The sequence below is a fragment of the Brachionichthys hirsutus genome, chromosome 15, assembly GCF_040956055.1.
Source record: "Brachionichthys hirsutus isolate HB-005 chromosome 15, CSIRO-AGI_Bhir_v1, whole genome shotgun sequence".
In the NCBI taxonomy this organism is placed as follows: domain Eukaryota; kingdom Metazoa; phylum Chordata; class Actinopteri; order Lophiiformes; family Brachionichthyidae; genus Brachionichthys; species Brachionichthys hirsutus.
This window is the reverse complement of record NC_090911.1, coordinates 12,915,388-12,929,442: the sequence shown is the minus strand read 5'-3', so window position 1 is coordinate 12,929,442 and position 14,055 is coordinate 12,915,388. Positions and strand designations below refer to the sequence as shown.

The window sequence follows — 14,055 nt, the reverse complement described above, 5'->3', positions numbered from 1 at the left end:
TACGTTAAATGATCTCCTGAGTCGTTAGTCAGCGTTTCATTTATTACAGAAGACATCAAAGACTTGCCCCCCGGACGAGTCGCCAGGGACAGACAGCGACAGTTTGATCTCTGATCACATGATCAACTCACAACCAGCCAGGTGGCATCTCGGGCGCTACGAACGTGCTAACGTTAGCGCCGAAACGCACCAACCATCGGGTGGAGGAGGGGGCGGGGCTAATCTTCCAGGATGTAGTTTGGATTCACAACAAGGACAGCTTCTTCTTCTGTGGTGGACGAGCCGGAGCCCTTCAGCCCCCCCTGAGACAGCTCGATGAGGATGTGGTCCTGGGGACACACACACACACACACACACATTACCGTGTGACCCCGGCCCGCCTGGGTCCGGGTCCGGGTCCGGGTCCGGGGGACTCACGCAGTGCACCAGCCGGTGGACGACCTTCTCGATCAGGCCCTTCTTGTTGACCAGCTGCTCCTCGGACTCGATCTCGGACTCGATCTCCTTCAGGTACCAGTTCACCACGGCGCTCTTCCTCAGCTCCTCCTCTTCCTCAGCTGAGGGGCAGACCAGAGTGAGCCGTTTGAGGACGAGGACGAGGACGAGGACACTGCGGGACGCCGCTGACCTTCCTCCGCTTTACGCAGGTGCAGGACGAGCAGGTTGGAGACGCGCCTGTACTCGCTGAAGGACAGACACACGGACGGCCTGCCGACGCCGCCGGCCTCGGCGTGGCCGTTGACCCCGTTAACGGGCCCGGCGGCGGCTGCAGGGACGCGCTCGGTCCCGTCGTCCTGCTGCTCCTCGTCCTCGTCCAGGTTCACGTCCGGCGTCTCCACCCTGATGATGGACTTGTTCAGCAGGCGGAACGCCTCCTTGACGTGTTTGGGCTGAACCTGATCCGAGAGACGATCGACGTGATCAACGAGCCGAGGGACGGACCGGACTGTCGCTAGGCAACACACGCAGACCTCGTCGCAGCAGTGCATGCGCGCCATGCCCTCCGAGAGGCGGATCATGCTCTCCAGCTGCCGCACCGTGATCCTCCAGGCGGACTTGGACACGCCCCCGCCGCTGTCCCGCTGGCGAAGACGCTTGTACTGCTCCACGATGAAGTCTGCCGACTCGCTGGAGATCTGCGGAGGGAGGACCGAGCGGCGGTGAGCCGGTCCAGCGCCGGTCCAGCGCCGCAGGGGGCGGGGCTTACCTTGGGCTTGAACTGCCTGGCGAACAGCAGGTATCGGCGGATCTCGTCCAGAGAGTACAGCCGGTCCACAGACTCCTGGAGGCGGGCGTGCAGGTCCACGATGCGCCGGGCGATGGCGTAGTCCGTCACCTGGGATAGAGGAGACGCAGGTGAGGGGCGGGGCTGGGCGGGCGGGGCGGGGCGGGGCGCGGCGCACCTCGTTGCAGTCGTCCACCAGGATGAAGAACAGGTCGAAGCGGCTCATGATGGGCGCGCTCAGGTTCACGTTCTGCTTCAGGCTCCGGCTGCGGTCGTAGCGCCCGCCCACCGGGTTGGCGGCCGCCAGGATGGACGTGCGAGCGTTCAGCGTGGCCTGGGGGAGGCGGAGGGAAAGGTCTGCTGGGTGATCCCGGCGCCCGGCGGGGGTCGATCGGGGCCTACCTTGACCCCCGCCTTGGTGATGCTGATGGTCTGCTGCTCCATCGCTTCGTGGATGGCGACCTGGTCCTTCAGGTCCATCTTGTCAAACTCGTCGATGCAGCAAACGCCCTGGAGGGAGGGGGGGGGGGGGGGGTCATCAGTAGCCCGGGACCCGCGGCCACGCCCCCGAGCCAACACTCACGTTGTCGGCGAGCATCAGCGCTCCGGCCTCGATGACGAACTCGTGGGACTCCTCGTCTCGGACCACGGCCGCCGTCAGCCCGGCGGCGCTGCTCGCCTTCCCGCTGGTGTAAACGGCGCGGGGGCTGAACTCCTCCACGTGTCTGCAGACAGAGGGGAGGCGCTCAGCTCCACGCCGGGCCCCGCCCCGCCCCGCCCCCCCGCCGGGCCCCTACTTCAGGATCTGGCTCTTGGCCGTGCTGGGGTCTCCCACGATGCAGACGTTGACGTCTCCTCTCAGCGACGTTCCCTCCATGGTCGTCTTGGGAACGCCTCCGAACAACATCAGCAGGACGCCGCGCTTCACCTCGTCGTTGCCTGGGCGACAGCGGGAGTTGAGAGCCTGCGGCCCCGCCCCCGGGGGGGAGGGGCCCGGCCGGCTGTCACCGTGGATGGTGGGGAAGAGGCTGCTGCACAGGTTGTGGTACAGGTTCTTGTCCTGGCTCATCTGGAACACCTTCTCCCACTCCGCCTCCGTCATCTGGCTCTTGATGCTCTCCGCCGTCTGCTCCGCCTCCCGCAGCTGCTTCCCGCCAAACTACGGGAGAGAGAGAGAGAGAGAGCGTGCTTCCGTCGGGACGCCGGCTAGCCGCGCGGCGCTGCCTGCTCTAGTGGGCGGGGCTTACGCGAGGGTTGGTTGGGGCCACGCTGCAGGCCAGGAAGGCCAGTCGGTAGGAGAGCTCCCGGACCCCCAGGGCCTTCAGGCCCCTCAGGCCCTCCGCCTCGAAGCCCTGCGCCCCCCCGGGGAGGCGGGCGCTGGTCTCCGCTCGCACGCCCGGCGTGCGGAGCTGGGACACGTCCGGCACCACGATCAGCGTCCCGGTGAAGTCGCAGCGGTCGCCGGCCTGCGCCGTCTCCACCGCCTCGGCCCTCAGGACGACCTCCAGGGAGCGGGGGATGGAGCCGCGAGGAAGCTCCGCCTGCGTCTCCTGGATGCGCACCTGAACGCACACGTGTTAGCAGCAGGCCCCTCCCACCCCCGCCCCCACCGCCCTCAGGACGACCCCCAGGGAGCGCGGGATGGAGCCGCGAGGAAGCTCCGCCTGCGTCTCCTGGATGCGCACCTGAACGCACACGTGTTAGCAGCAAGCCCCTCCCACCCCCGCCCCCACCCCCCCCCTCCCACCGCCCTCAGGACGACCCCCAGGGAGCGGGGGATGGAGCCGCGAGGAAGCTCCGCCTGCGTCTCCTGGATGCGCACCTGAACGCACACGTGTTAGCAGCAGGCCCCTCCCACCGCCCCCGGGTACCTTCTGGAAGTCGATGAAGCGGGACTTGTGCGGGTCCAGGTGGAAGCGGGCGCGGTTGCTGCAGACGGGGTTCCTGCAGACCGTCGGGGGGGCGTACTTGAACTGCTGCTGGACGTCTTTGATCACCGCCTGGCAGTCCATGCACTGGAAGGTCCCGCTCACCTGAGGGGGGCGGGGCGTCAGGAGGGTCCCGCCGAGGGGCGGGGCGGGGCGGGGGTCCAGGTCTTACCAGCTCGGGGTGGACCGGGTGGGTCCGCACCACCTGGCCGCTGATCCTCACCAGGGTGCCGATCCGCATCGACGACAGCTCCCGGATCCTGCAGGTAAAGGGTCACATGGGTCGACTCCCCGACCAATCACAGCTCAGAGACACACGCGACCGAGACGTGTCCTACTTGTGCCGGGTGGACAGGTCCTCCAGGGACACGTAGAACTCTTTGGTGGGGGGGACGTTCCCGTGATCCCGAACGAAGCTGCGGACCGCCCGGCACAGGAAGGGGTAAACTCTGAAAGACACGCCTTCACGTTCACCCTGGCTCCGCCCACAGGTCCGATGCACCCGGCGGGGCCACGCCCCTCACCTGTAGTACTCCTCCTGCACGCTAGTGGCCAGCTCCTGGTTGAAGCCCTCCAGGTCCGTGAAGCTCACCAGCAGCGTGTTCCTCTCGGGCCGGATCAGCTCCTCGGCCTCCTGGACGTACTTCAGCTCCCCGTCCGCGGTGTGGAACCTGGACCGGGACCGGGACCGGGACCGGGACACACAGACACACCGTGAGGGTGACGCGGCGCCGCGTCATCAACAACACAAAGACGCCGTCGGCTCCACTCACTCCTCCAGGAACGCCTGGAACAACTTCTGGCATTTCTCCGCCAACTCGTCCTTCACCAGCTCCCCGACGCTCTCCGCGGTTGCTGTGGCAACGTCCATGACGTCACACCGTCGAACTTTACCGTGGCCTTCGCGAAAGGATCGAACGAACGTCCCGCCGCTCTCCGGATACAGCGCGGCAGCAGCAGCACTTTCCCGCGAAAAGAGAGACACGTGATCTTTGTAGCCAATCAGAAACACGTGACGTAAGCCCGTCTTGTTCAGTTTCCGGTGACACACTTCCTGTTTCAGAGCCGGTGAGGTTTCGGGACAAAAACAGATTAAATTAAATTCATTTGTTTTCATTAACGTCACGTTAAGATGACGCAATAACGTCACGTTAAGATGACATTTTCAGACGGAGTCGATGAGCCTGGATCAACAGGTGACCCGGATGTAGTGCCGTGACGAATGATGGCCGCTGGGGGGCGCTATTCACTTGTACTTATTGACATTCTATATACAGTATTCAGTATCATCCTGTGACCTGTGTGCGCGTGCGTGCGTGTGCGTGTTGCAGCCAACACCTTTGTCCTCCGTTGCTCATGAACGTCCGTTTCTTTTCCCACGACCCACCTGCGGAGGTTCACGTCAACACTCCCAGCATGCACCTGGCCTCACCTGTCATTGTTCGCTCCCTTTTTATTTCTGCTTTTCCCACGATTGTTCAGCAGCAGGAAGCTCAGCTTGAATGTGAACGAACCGACCATCTGGAGACGCGCACGCACGCGCACGCGCGCGCACACACCTACACACGATTGTAAAACAAATTGTGAAGTTGAAGCACCTGCTTTATTAAATCTGACTCTAAACAGATCAGGTTCAGATCAAACAGCAGCTGATCGATAAGAGATCAATCACGCAGCAGGATGATCACTGAGAGCATGTCTGTTGTCCCCCCCCCCCCCGATCAGGGGTATTGATCCCACCCCTTTCCTGCTGTTTGTTTGTTCGGCGGAGCAGAGAACCTTTTTATTACGTTTTTATGAAGCGTTTAGCGTTTGATGTTCCGTCTCTGATCTCGAGCCGCTCAGACGTTTTACCTAGCAACACGTGATGTCATCGAGCTGCTTGTTTTTACTCAAATCAGCTGCAGGAAGTCTTTCCTGTTGTGAAAACACTATGAATAGAAGAGTGCGTGTGTGTGCGCGCGCGTGTGTGTGTGCGCGCGTGCGTGGGCGTGTGTGCGTGAGACAAACGAACAGCCCTCAGTCAATAGTTCATCTCGGTTCTGGTTCCGTGGGTTCTTCTCTTCACGTCTCTCTCACAACTCCTCATCCAGGAAACAGGAAGCTGCAAACGAGCAGCTTCCTGTTTCCTGTAGCTTCCGAGTGGAAGTGGGAATGTGGGAAGCTCTTTGCCTCGGTGTCCAATAAAGCAGGAACGATGGACTCCCTGCCCCGCCCACTCTGACCCCGCCCCACGTCCCGTCGAGAATCATAGGAGGCTGTGAGCCAATAGGAATGAGGTTGATGACGCGGGGTGGGGTCAAATCTAAACGCCGTTCATGAAACGTCACTGCACGGAAAATAAGATTTACAAAATAAATGTACACAAAGTGATTTGTGTTCTCTAGGAAATGCCTTCCTCTTCCTCTTCCTCTTCCTCTGTCATCGTCAAGGAAACAGGAAGCAGAGGACGTTTGTGTGACTTTTATTATAAACATGTAGAAGAAGAGCAGATTCAAACGCAGAAGAAGAAGACGAGTGGGGGGCCGGCAGAGACCGCGCCTCACGCAAGCACACGCACACGCACGGACACACGCACGGACACGGACACACACACACGCACACACACACACACACACACAGACACGGACACACGCACACGCACACACACACACGGACACACACACACACACACACGCACGGACACACGCACACACACACACAGACACGGACACACGCACACAGACACACACACACGGACACACACACACACGCACACGCACGGACACACGCACACGCACACACACACACGGACACACGCACGGACACACACGCACACGCACACGCACACACAGACACAGACACAGACACGGACACACACACGCACACACACACACACACAGACACACACGCACGGACACACACACACAGACACGCACACACACGGACACACACACACAGACACGCACACACACAGACACACACGCACGGACACACACACACAGACACACACGCACGGACACACACACACAGACACGCACACACACGGACACACACACGCACACACACACAGACACACGCACGGACACACACGCACACGCACACACACACACAGACACGGACACACGCACGGACACACACGCACACGCACACACACACACAGACACGGACACACGCACGGACACACTCACACACACACGGACACACACACGCACACGCACACGCACACACACACACAGACACGGACACACGCACGGACACACACGCACACGCACACACACACACAGACACGGACACAGACACGGACACACACACGCACACAGACACACAGACACACACACACTAGCTAGAATGTAAACTGGAGGACTCGGACTCGGTGGTCGTGGAGGCCCCGGGGCGTCGCCGTGGAAACGTCTTCAGACCGGAGGCCCGGCTCAGCGCCAGCGCCCGGCGGGCCGAGCTCTTGAAGCCCGCCCCCAGGAAGGCGTAGAGCAGCGGGTTCAGGCAGCAGTGGGCGAACGCCATGGGCTCGGCCAGCGCCAGCCACAGGCCCAGGGCGGCCTCCAGGCTGCAGCCGCGGGGAAGGACCTCCAGCCGCAGCAGGGCGTCCGCCGAGATGCCCGCGCCGTACGGCAGCCAGCACACGAAGAAGCAGAGCACCAGCGTGATGGTGGTCCTCACCGCACGCCGCTTCTGCCTCTGGCCCCCCAGGGGGCCTCGGGTCAGCCTGGAGACGATCACGCAGTAGCACACGAGGAGGACCAGGCCCGGGATCACCAGGCCCACCAGGACCAGCTGCAGGTGGAAGACGGCCACCCAGAGGGGGGCGCTGTCCTCCGGGTAGAACCGCTGGCACAGGGTGGCGCCTTCCCCTCCCTCCTGGGTCCGGGCAAATATCAGGTCCGGGACGGCCAGCAGGCCGGCGGGCAGCCAGGCGCCTGCAGGGCGAGGGAGACGTGAGCGAGGACGGGGGACGGGGGACGGGACGTCCACGCGGGGGACTCACCCAGGTACACCAGTCGGTGCGCCAGCAGCTGCCTGAGCCCGCCGCTGCTGGTGTCCGTGGCCCGGACCACGGCCAGGTAGCGGTCCAGGCTGATGAAGGCCAGGATGAGGACGCTGCCGTACAGGTTCACCGTGTAGATCACGTGCACGCCCACGCAGGCGGCCGGCCCAAAGCGCCAGTCGGACACGGCCGCGTCCACGGCCCAGAACGGCAGCGCCAGGACAAAGAGGAGGTCGGCGGCCGACAGGTGGAGGCGGTACCGGTCCGTGAGGCTGCAACTGGACCTGCAGAGAAACGGGACAACCATTGAGACGGCCGGTCCCCGTCCAAGGAGTCCGGCGTCCCCCCCGGCGTCCTCCCGTCCTCACCGGCGCTGGCAGCCCAGAACCACGACCACCAGCCCGTTCCCCGTGATGCCCACGGTGAAGATGAGGGCGTAGACCACAGGTAAGAACACCTGCTGGAGATCGGCCGTCATCGCGTGCTCCGGCCCACAGGGCTCCTCCAGGTCCAAGCCCAGGTCACCAGAACCAGAACCAGAGCCAGAGCCCGAGTCGTTGTAGGCGTCCTCCAGGACGAAATGCTGGAGACAGAAGTGAGACGATCAGGAACGAAGGCGGAGACCGAGACGCTGCGGCGGCGGCACCTCACCTCGTAGTAGGACATGGCGGGGACGGCGCTGTCCTCTCCGGCGCCTCCCCACACGGGCTTTATAGTGGGCTCTGGCCCCGCCTCCAAACACAAACACATCTGGGCTCCTGCTGAAAGCCGCTTCCTGTTGTTGCGGCGGCCCCCGGCAGGATACCGGCTCGCGTTTGTGCGGCTTGGATTGTTTTGGCCCGGAGACCTCAGCTTTGTGATCATCAGGATTTATCGCCAATAGGAAGGCGGGTCAGACAATGAAGCCACGCCCATCAGAAGCGGGACGGTCTGTCTGGGTCACATCCCGCCAGACATCACAGCGCAGGACGAATCCCAGAAGAACTCATTTAACCCCCACAGCCCGGCTTGGCTCCTCCCCCACCAACAGACAACCCCCCCCCCCCCACTGAACTGTGGGGGGGGGCTCAGGCAGCTACCGTAACTGCTGCAGAGGGAACTGTCCATCCTGTGGTTCTGTTCTAGTTGCTGACGGTACCGGTCCACTGGATGACGGCGCCACCCTGTGGCCGCTCAGAGCCGCTTTCAGGCTGGAGTCCGTTTACCCAGAAGCCATCTGTTCAGTCTGAACGGAACCGTTGACGTGAGCGGAACCAGAACCGTCGACGCGAGCGGAACCAGAACCGTCGACGCGAACGGAACCAGAACCGTCGACGTGAACGGAACCAGAACCGTCGACGCGAACGGAACCAGAACCGTCGACGTGAGCGGAACCAGAACCGTCGACGTGAGCGGAACCAGAACCGTCGACGTGAACGGAACCAGAACAACGTGAGCGGAACCAGAACCGTCGACGCGAGCGGAACCAGAACCGTCGACGTGAATGGAACCAGAACAACGTGAGCGGAACCAGAACCGTCGACGCGAGCGGAACCAGAACCGTCGACGCGAGCGGAACCAGAACCGTCGACGCGAGCGGAACAAGAACCGTCGACGTGAACGGAACCAGAACAACGTGAGCGGAACCAGAACCGTCGACGCGAGCGGAACCAGAACCGTCGACGTGAACGGAACCAGAACCGTCGACGCGAACGGAACCAGAACCGTCGACGCGAGCGGAACCAGAACCGTCGACGCGAGCGGAACCAGAACCGTCGACGCGAGCGGAACCAGGCACCACCAGCGATTCAACACAGGAAGGTCCGAGTCCCACTGAGGCGCCTTCAGGTTCAGCCCCGCCCCAACAGAAGGGAGTCCCGCCGGGACCACCGGGTGGTACCGGATCCGGTACCGGTAGAGCCCTCGCATTATGACATGAACACAAAGAACTAACATAGAACCCAGGTCCAACACAGTCTGAGGACGGCCCGCCTGTCTAACACGTTTCCTTGACGACCATGTTGTCACGCATCCGGGCGAGCAGGTCACCGAACCGCCGCCGGGGCCGAGCGCCGCTCATCCTGCCGGCGTGTTGCGGGGTCTCAGGAGAGAAGGCGTCGCTACCTGGACCGTCGCCGTGGAGACGCTTCTGCTTGGCGGCACGAGGACACACAGAAGCGGCTCTCGGCCTCTTCATCCCGGCCGTCGTCTTCCTCGCCTTCCTCCCTGAAACTCTTTGAAGGTTCCTGGAACACAGAGCTCAGAGTCAAAGCGTTCCTCTGGGGGGGGGGGGGGGGGGCAGGTGTCCAACCTCTGGAGGAACGCGTGAGGTCTCGAGCACACGCCCCCCGATGGCGCCGCCTCGGTCCGGACGTGAAGCCTCTCTGTGAGCCGCTGCACCTGAAGCCCCCTGTCAGAACAGAGCGCCGTTATCAGCGGGCGGCGCCGCGCCATCAGAGCGCACCTGCAGACACACGGGCAGCCTCACGCGCTGGGGGGCGGCGGCCTCCTCGGCCCCCTCGGCCCCCGGTTCTTCAGCAGGACCCACTGGTCACATCTCAGGGACGAGGGATCGACTGAAGCCAGGAGGAGGAGCAACGATGTGATGGGAGCGTGGACATGACCGCCGGCGCCGAGTCCTCTCACCTGTATGGAGCGGCCGACCTTCGACCGGCGCCGTCAGGTAGAGCGTCCGGCAGGACGAGCACACGTCCTGCGAGGGGCGGGGCGTGGCGGCGTAGGAGTCCACGCCCGATTCTTCCTCCTCTGAGGCGTGTCGGTCTTCACCTGCATCGTTGAAGGGGTCGATGATGTCACCGTCTCTGAGCGTCCCGACCGGGCCGTCGGCGGCTCGGGTCCCGCTGGCCTCTGGGGTCGGGCCCCTGGAGGAATATTTCTGACTCATCGCCATTTTCCACTTCAGACAATATTCAAACGTCCTGCGAGAGAAAGCAGCGATGGAGACCAGCCCGAGGACGGCCTACGGGGACGCGCCTGGAGACCAGCCCGAGGACGGCCTACGGGGACGCGCCTGGAGACCAACCCGAGGACGGCCTACGGGGACGCGTCTGGAGACCAGCCCGAGGACGGCCTACGGGGACGCGTCTGGAGACCAGCCCGAGGACGGCCTACGGGGACGCGCCTGGAGACCAGCCCGAGGACGGCCTACGGGGACGCGTCTGGAGACCAGCCCGAGGACGGCCTACGGGGACGCGTCTGGAGACCAGCCCGAGGACGGCCTACGGGGACGCGCCTGGAGACCAGCCCGAGGACGGCCTAGCTGCTAACAGGGACGCACCTCGCGTTTGTCCTCTCCTCGTTCATCCCCGGTCAGAAAAGGACGTGGTTGTTACGTCGCTGTTACGTAGTTGTGACGTGGCTGTTACGTAGCTACGTCACACCGACACTGCGTGGTTTTAGCTAGCTTAGTTTCCCGGCTAAAAGCTGCGTTCATTTTGCCGCGCTGCCGGTCATATTCACTCACATAATAAACTGAGGAACACAACAAATCCCATCATGCATAGCAACTTCCTGAACTATGGCAAGCACTGAGGGACAAATACGTAGTTTGCGTTTGTAACAACAAAAGTTAATACGATAGAAATAAACAGACTGATCGATCTCAAACTAACATCGTCTCTGAAAGAGGAACTTTATACAACTCGAAATAATAATAATAATAATAAAACATTTTATTTATATCGCGCTTTTCTAGACACTCAAAGTCACTTTTCAGAGTACATGAGATAAAACCAGCAAATCAATACAGACAATAAAATAGGAGCAGTTTTGCTGCGTTTCTAAAAGGAGCGCAGAGGAGGAGGAGTCTTCTTCATTTATATCGAGTCCTCCTTGTTAAAATGAGGACTTTGTACGCACGTCGTGTAAAGGTCGTGGGGGCGGGGCGGAGGGGGCGGGGCGACCAGCTCTGCGTTCCTCAGCTGAATTCAGAGCAAAGGCAGCGATGTGGAAAGCTGCAGCGTTTGTGCTGCTGTTCGGCGTGGCTATCTGGGGGGGTGCTGCAGGAGACGGGAGGGGGACCCCAAACCGTGGAGGACAAGCGGACTCCTCCGGTTTCCGCGGGAACCTCCTGGTGGTCCCTGTGGATGGGAGCCATTGGGTGGGGATCAAGGCCCTTGCCCAGGAAATGGGTCGCCGTGGTCACCGGGTCACGGTGGTGATGCCCGAGGTCACCATACGGGTGGGCCCGGGGGAGCACTACGGCACCGTGACCTACCCCGTCCCTTACGACAGGGACAAGGTGAGGTCCGTCCTGGCCCTCCAAGCGGACTTCATGCGGAAGTCCTCCTGGTCTCTGACGGAGAGGATGACGAAACGCTGGACACAAATACGGAGCATCGGAAACCTGATCCACTCCAACGCGGAGAGCCTGCTGTTCAACTCCAGCCTCATGTCACACCTGGCCCAGCAGGTAGGTCCCGCCCAAGCAGGTTCTCGGTTCAGGGTGTGTTTGGACTGGACCACGCCCCCGTGTGCATAAAGGTTTTATCCGTGGCACCTGTCCTCCCCTGGTCTTCCCGCCCTGCAGGGCTTCCACGCCGTTTTGACCGACCCCCTGGAGCCCACCGGTAACTTCATTGCTCGGAGGTTCGGTGAGTCCCGCCACACCTGAGCGGCCCGCATTGGCCTCGGCGTTTTCTCACCGGCTTCCCAAACGGCAGGTATCCCCACCATCAACCTGCTGAGGGCCTTGCCCTGCTCCCTGGACGTGAAGTCTGCAGGCTGCCCCTCCCCCCCCTCGTATGTGCCTCGCTACTTCACTGGATACCTGGACAGGATGAGCTTCACGGAGCGGACGGTCAACACCTTGGTGAGCACCTGCGGCCACACCGAACAGACCCCGCCCACATCACGAGACTCTTGCTTTGTTCGGACTTTGACTCGGTCCAGACGGAGCGTAACGCGACACCTCTGACCTGCAGGTCGCCCTCCTGGAGCCGCTGCTGTGTCGACTCATCTATTGGCACTTTGATGTCATGGCCCATCGGTTCTTTGGAGAGAAGGTCAGCACGGCCGAAGTTCTGTCAGAGTCCGACGTCTGGCTGCTGAGGTAACGAGCACGCCGCCGGACGCCGACCGAAGCGCAGCCGGCGTTCACCGAAGCTCTGCGTTCTCTCCTCTCACAGAACCGACACCATCTTTGAGACGCCGCGTCCCGTCATGCCGAATATGATCCACATCGGAGGAATCAACTGCAACATCAGAAACCCTCTGCCCGAAGTAAGAGCCGCGGTCTGATTGGACGTCTCCTCCTCGCCCAGAGGTCACCGTGAGGCGTGTGTCCACAGGGTCTGGAGTCCTGGCTGGGGGGGGGGCACGGGTTCGTGGTGTTCACTCTGGGCAGCCTGGTGTCACAAATGCCTGAAGAGAAAACGTCCGTCTTCCTCGAGGCCTTCAGACAGATTCCTCAGAAGGTGCAGGAAGAGGAGAAACACACGCACACGCACGCACGCACACACACACACACACACACACGCACCCTACAGGGGGTCCCTCTAACACACACACACACACACACACACACCCTACAGGGGGTCCCTCTAACACACAGACACACGCACGCACACACACACACCCTACAGGGGGCCCCTCTAACACACACACACACACACACCCTACAGGGGGCCCCTCTAACACACACCCTACAGGGGGTCCCTCTAACACACACACACACACACACCCTACAGGGGGCCCCTCTAACACACACCCTACAGGGGGTCCCTCTAACACACACACACACACACACACACACCCTACAGGGGGTCCCTCTAACACACACACACACACACCCTACAGGGGGTCCCTCTAACACACACACACACACACACACACACACCCTACAGGGGGTCCCTCTAACACACACACACACACACACACACACACCCTACAGGGGGTCCCTCTAACACACACACACACGCACACACACACACCCTACAGGGGGCCCCTCTAACACACACACACACACACACCCTACAGGGGGCCCCTCTAACACACACACACACACACACACACACACACACACAGGCCCTCTTTGATGCTCTGCTTAAACTCCATTTGCATTCTGATTGGTTCTTTTCCTGAGGTGATCTGGAGGTACGCTGGGCAGGTTCCAAACCACGTCCCGGATAACGTGAAGATGATGGACTGGGTTCCTCAGAACGACCTCCTGGGTCGGTCCCCCGGCTGTGAACCGGTAGGATGTGATGTCACGAGCACCCGCGGCGCTTCCTAAGCCGCCTGTCTGTCGTTAGCACACCCAGGAGCGCGAGCCTTCATCACGCACGCCGGCTCACACGGGCTCTTTGAGGGACTCTGCCACGCCGTTCCCATGGTGATGGTGCCACTCGGGGCAGAGCAGCCGGACAACGCGCAAAAACTCGTAAAGAAAGGAGTGGGGGTCATGCTGGATATTCACACCCTCACCACGGAGAGCCTCCTCCGGGGGCTGAGTGATGTCATCAACGACAGCAGGTGAGCCTTCAACCAGGCTTGGCTTCTGCTCTTCCTCTTCCTCCTCCTCTTCCTCGCTCATCTGTTTACTTCCAGGTATAAGGAGAAGGTGCAGGAGCTGTCGGCGCTCCACAAAGACAGACCAGTCGACCCGCTGGACCTCGCCGTGTTCTGGACCGAGTTCGTGATGCGACACAACGGGACAAAACATCTGAGGCCCGCCGCCCGGCAGCTGAACTGGTTCCAGTACTTCTGCCTGGATGTCGCCGCTCTACTGGTGACCGTCCTGCTGCTGCTCGGGATGCTGATGGTGAAAGGCCTGAAGCTGTGCCTCAGGAAACCGGCCGCGAAGAAGAAACGGGAATAACCTGCCGCTGTAAAACCGGGCGTGAAGAAGAAACGGGAATAACCTGCTGCTGTAAAACCGGCCGTGAAGAAGAAACGGGAATAACCTGCCGCTGTAAAAC

General features: G+C 61.7%; 3 protein-coding genes across 3 annotated transcripts; 1 reads left to right on the top strand and 2 right to left on the bottom strand.

Moving 5' to 3' along the window:
* Positions 1-103: 103 nt before the first annotated feature.
* mcm6 (minichromosome maintenance complex component 6) lies at positions 104-4,024 on the bottom strand. The gene is made up of 16 exons (XM_068748455.1): positions 3,927-4,024; positions 3,678-3,824; positions 3,492-3,602; positions 3,326-3,413; positions 3,097-3,258; positions 2,473-2,787; positions 2,234-2,384; positions 2,023-2,164; positions 1,809-1,950; positions 1,628-1,735; positions 1,404-1,559; positions 1,208-1,336; positions 972-1,136; positions 629-896; positions 418-557; positions 104-329 (listed from the first exon to the last, which is right to left on the bottom strand). Exons 1-16 carry the CDS (start codon positions 4,022-4,024, stop codon positions 219-221), a joined length of 2,433 nt encoding a protein of 810 aa, XP_068604556.1. The 3' UTR covers positions 104-218.
* Positions 4,025-5,609: 1,585 nt separating this feature from the next.
* Positions 5,610-7,804, bottom strand: cxcr4a (chemokine (C-X-C motif) receptor 4a). The gene is made up of 4 exons (XM_068748458.1): positions 7,790-7,804; positions 7,507-7,721; positions 7,139-7,422; positions 5,610-7,070 (listed from the first exon to the last, which is right to left on the bottom strand). The coding sequence occupies exons 1-4, from the start codon at positions 7,802-7,804 to the stop codon at positions 6,475-6,477; spliced, it is 1,110 nt and encodes a 369-aa protein (XP_068604559.1). The 3' UTR covers positions 5,610-6,474.
* Positions 7,805-11,081: 3,277 nt separating this feature from the next.
* Positions 11,082-13,955, top strand: LOC137905109 (UDP-glucuronosyltransferase 1A1-like). Its single transcript, XM_068749339.1, has 9 exons — positions 11,082-11,549; positions 11,667-11,730; positions 11,800-11,948; positions 12,061-12,188; positions 12,265-12,358; positions 12,427-12,552; positions 13,221-13,308; positions 13,390-13,609; positions 13,685-13,955. The coding sequence occupies exons 1-9, from the start codon at positions 11,082-11,084 to the stop codon at positions 13,953-13,955; spliced, it is 1,608 nt and encodes a 535-aa protein (XP_068605440.1).
* The last annotated feature ends 100 nt before the right edge of the window (positions 13,956-14,055 follow it).

Excerpts from the sequence above, each read along its gene's own strand:
- mcm6 (XM_068748455.1), bottom strand. The coding sequence starts at position 4,024 with ATGGACGTTGCCACAGCAACCGCGGAGAGCGTCGGGGAGCTGGTGAAG. Across the intron at positions 3,259-3,325 it reads ACCCGGTCCACCCCGAGCTG|GTGAGCGGGACCTTCCAGTG; the intron begins GTAAGACCTGGA and ends CGCCCCCCTCAG. Across the intron at positions 2,788-3,096 it reads GCTTCATCGACTTCCAGAAG|GTGCGCATCCAGGAGACGCA; the intron begins GTACCCGGGGGC and ends GTGTGCGTTCAG.
- cxcr4a (XM_068748458.1), bottom strand. Across the intron at positions 7,423-7,506 it reads GTTCTGGGCTGCCAGCGCCG|GTCCAGTTGCAGCCTCACGG; the intron begins GTGAGGACGGGA and ends GTTTCTCTGCAG. Across the intron at positions 7,071-7,138 it reads GCACCGACTGGTGTACCTGG|GCGCCTGGCTGCCCGCCGGC; the intron begins GTGAGTCCCCCG and ends CTCGCCCTGCAG.
- LOC137905109 (XM_068749339.1), top strand. The coding sequence starts at position 11,082 with ATGTGGAAAGCTGCAGCGTTTGTGCTGCTGTTCGGCGTGGCTATCTGG. Across the intron at positions 11,731-11,799 it reads CTTCATTGCTCGGAGGTTCG|GTATCCCCACCATCAACCTG; the intron begins GTGAGTCCCGCC and ends CCCAAACGGCAG. Across the intron at positions 11,949-12,060 it reads AGCGGACGGTCAACACCTTG|GTCGCCCTCCTGGAGCCGCT; the intron begins GTGAGCACCTGC and ends TCTGACCTGCAG.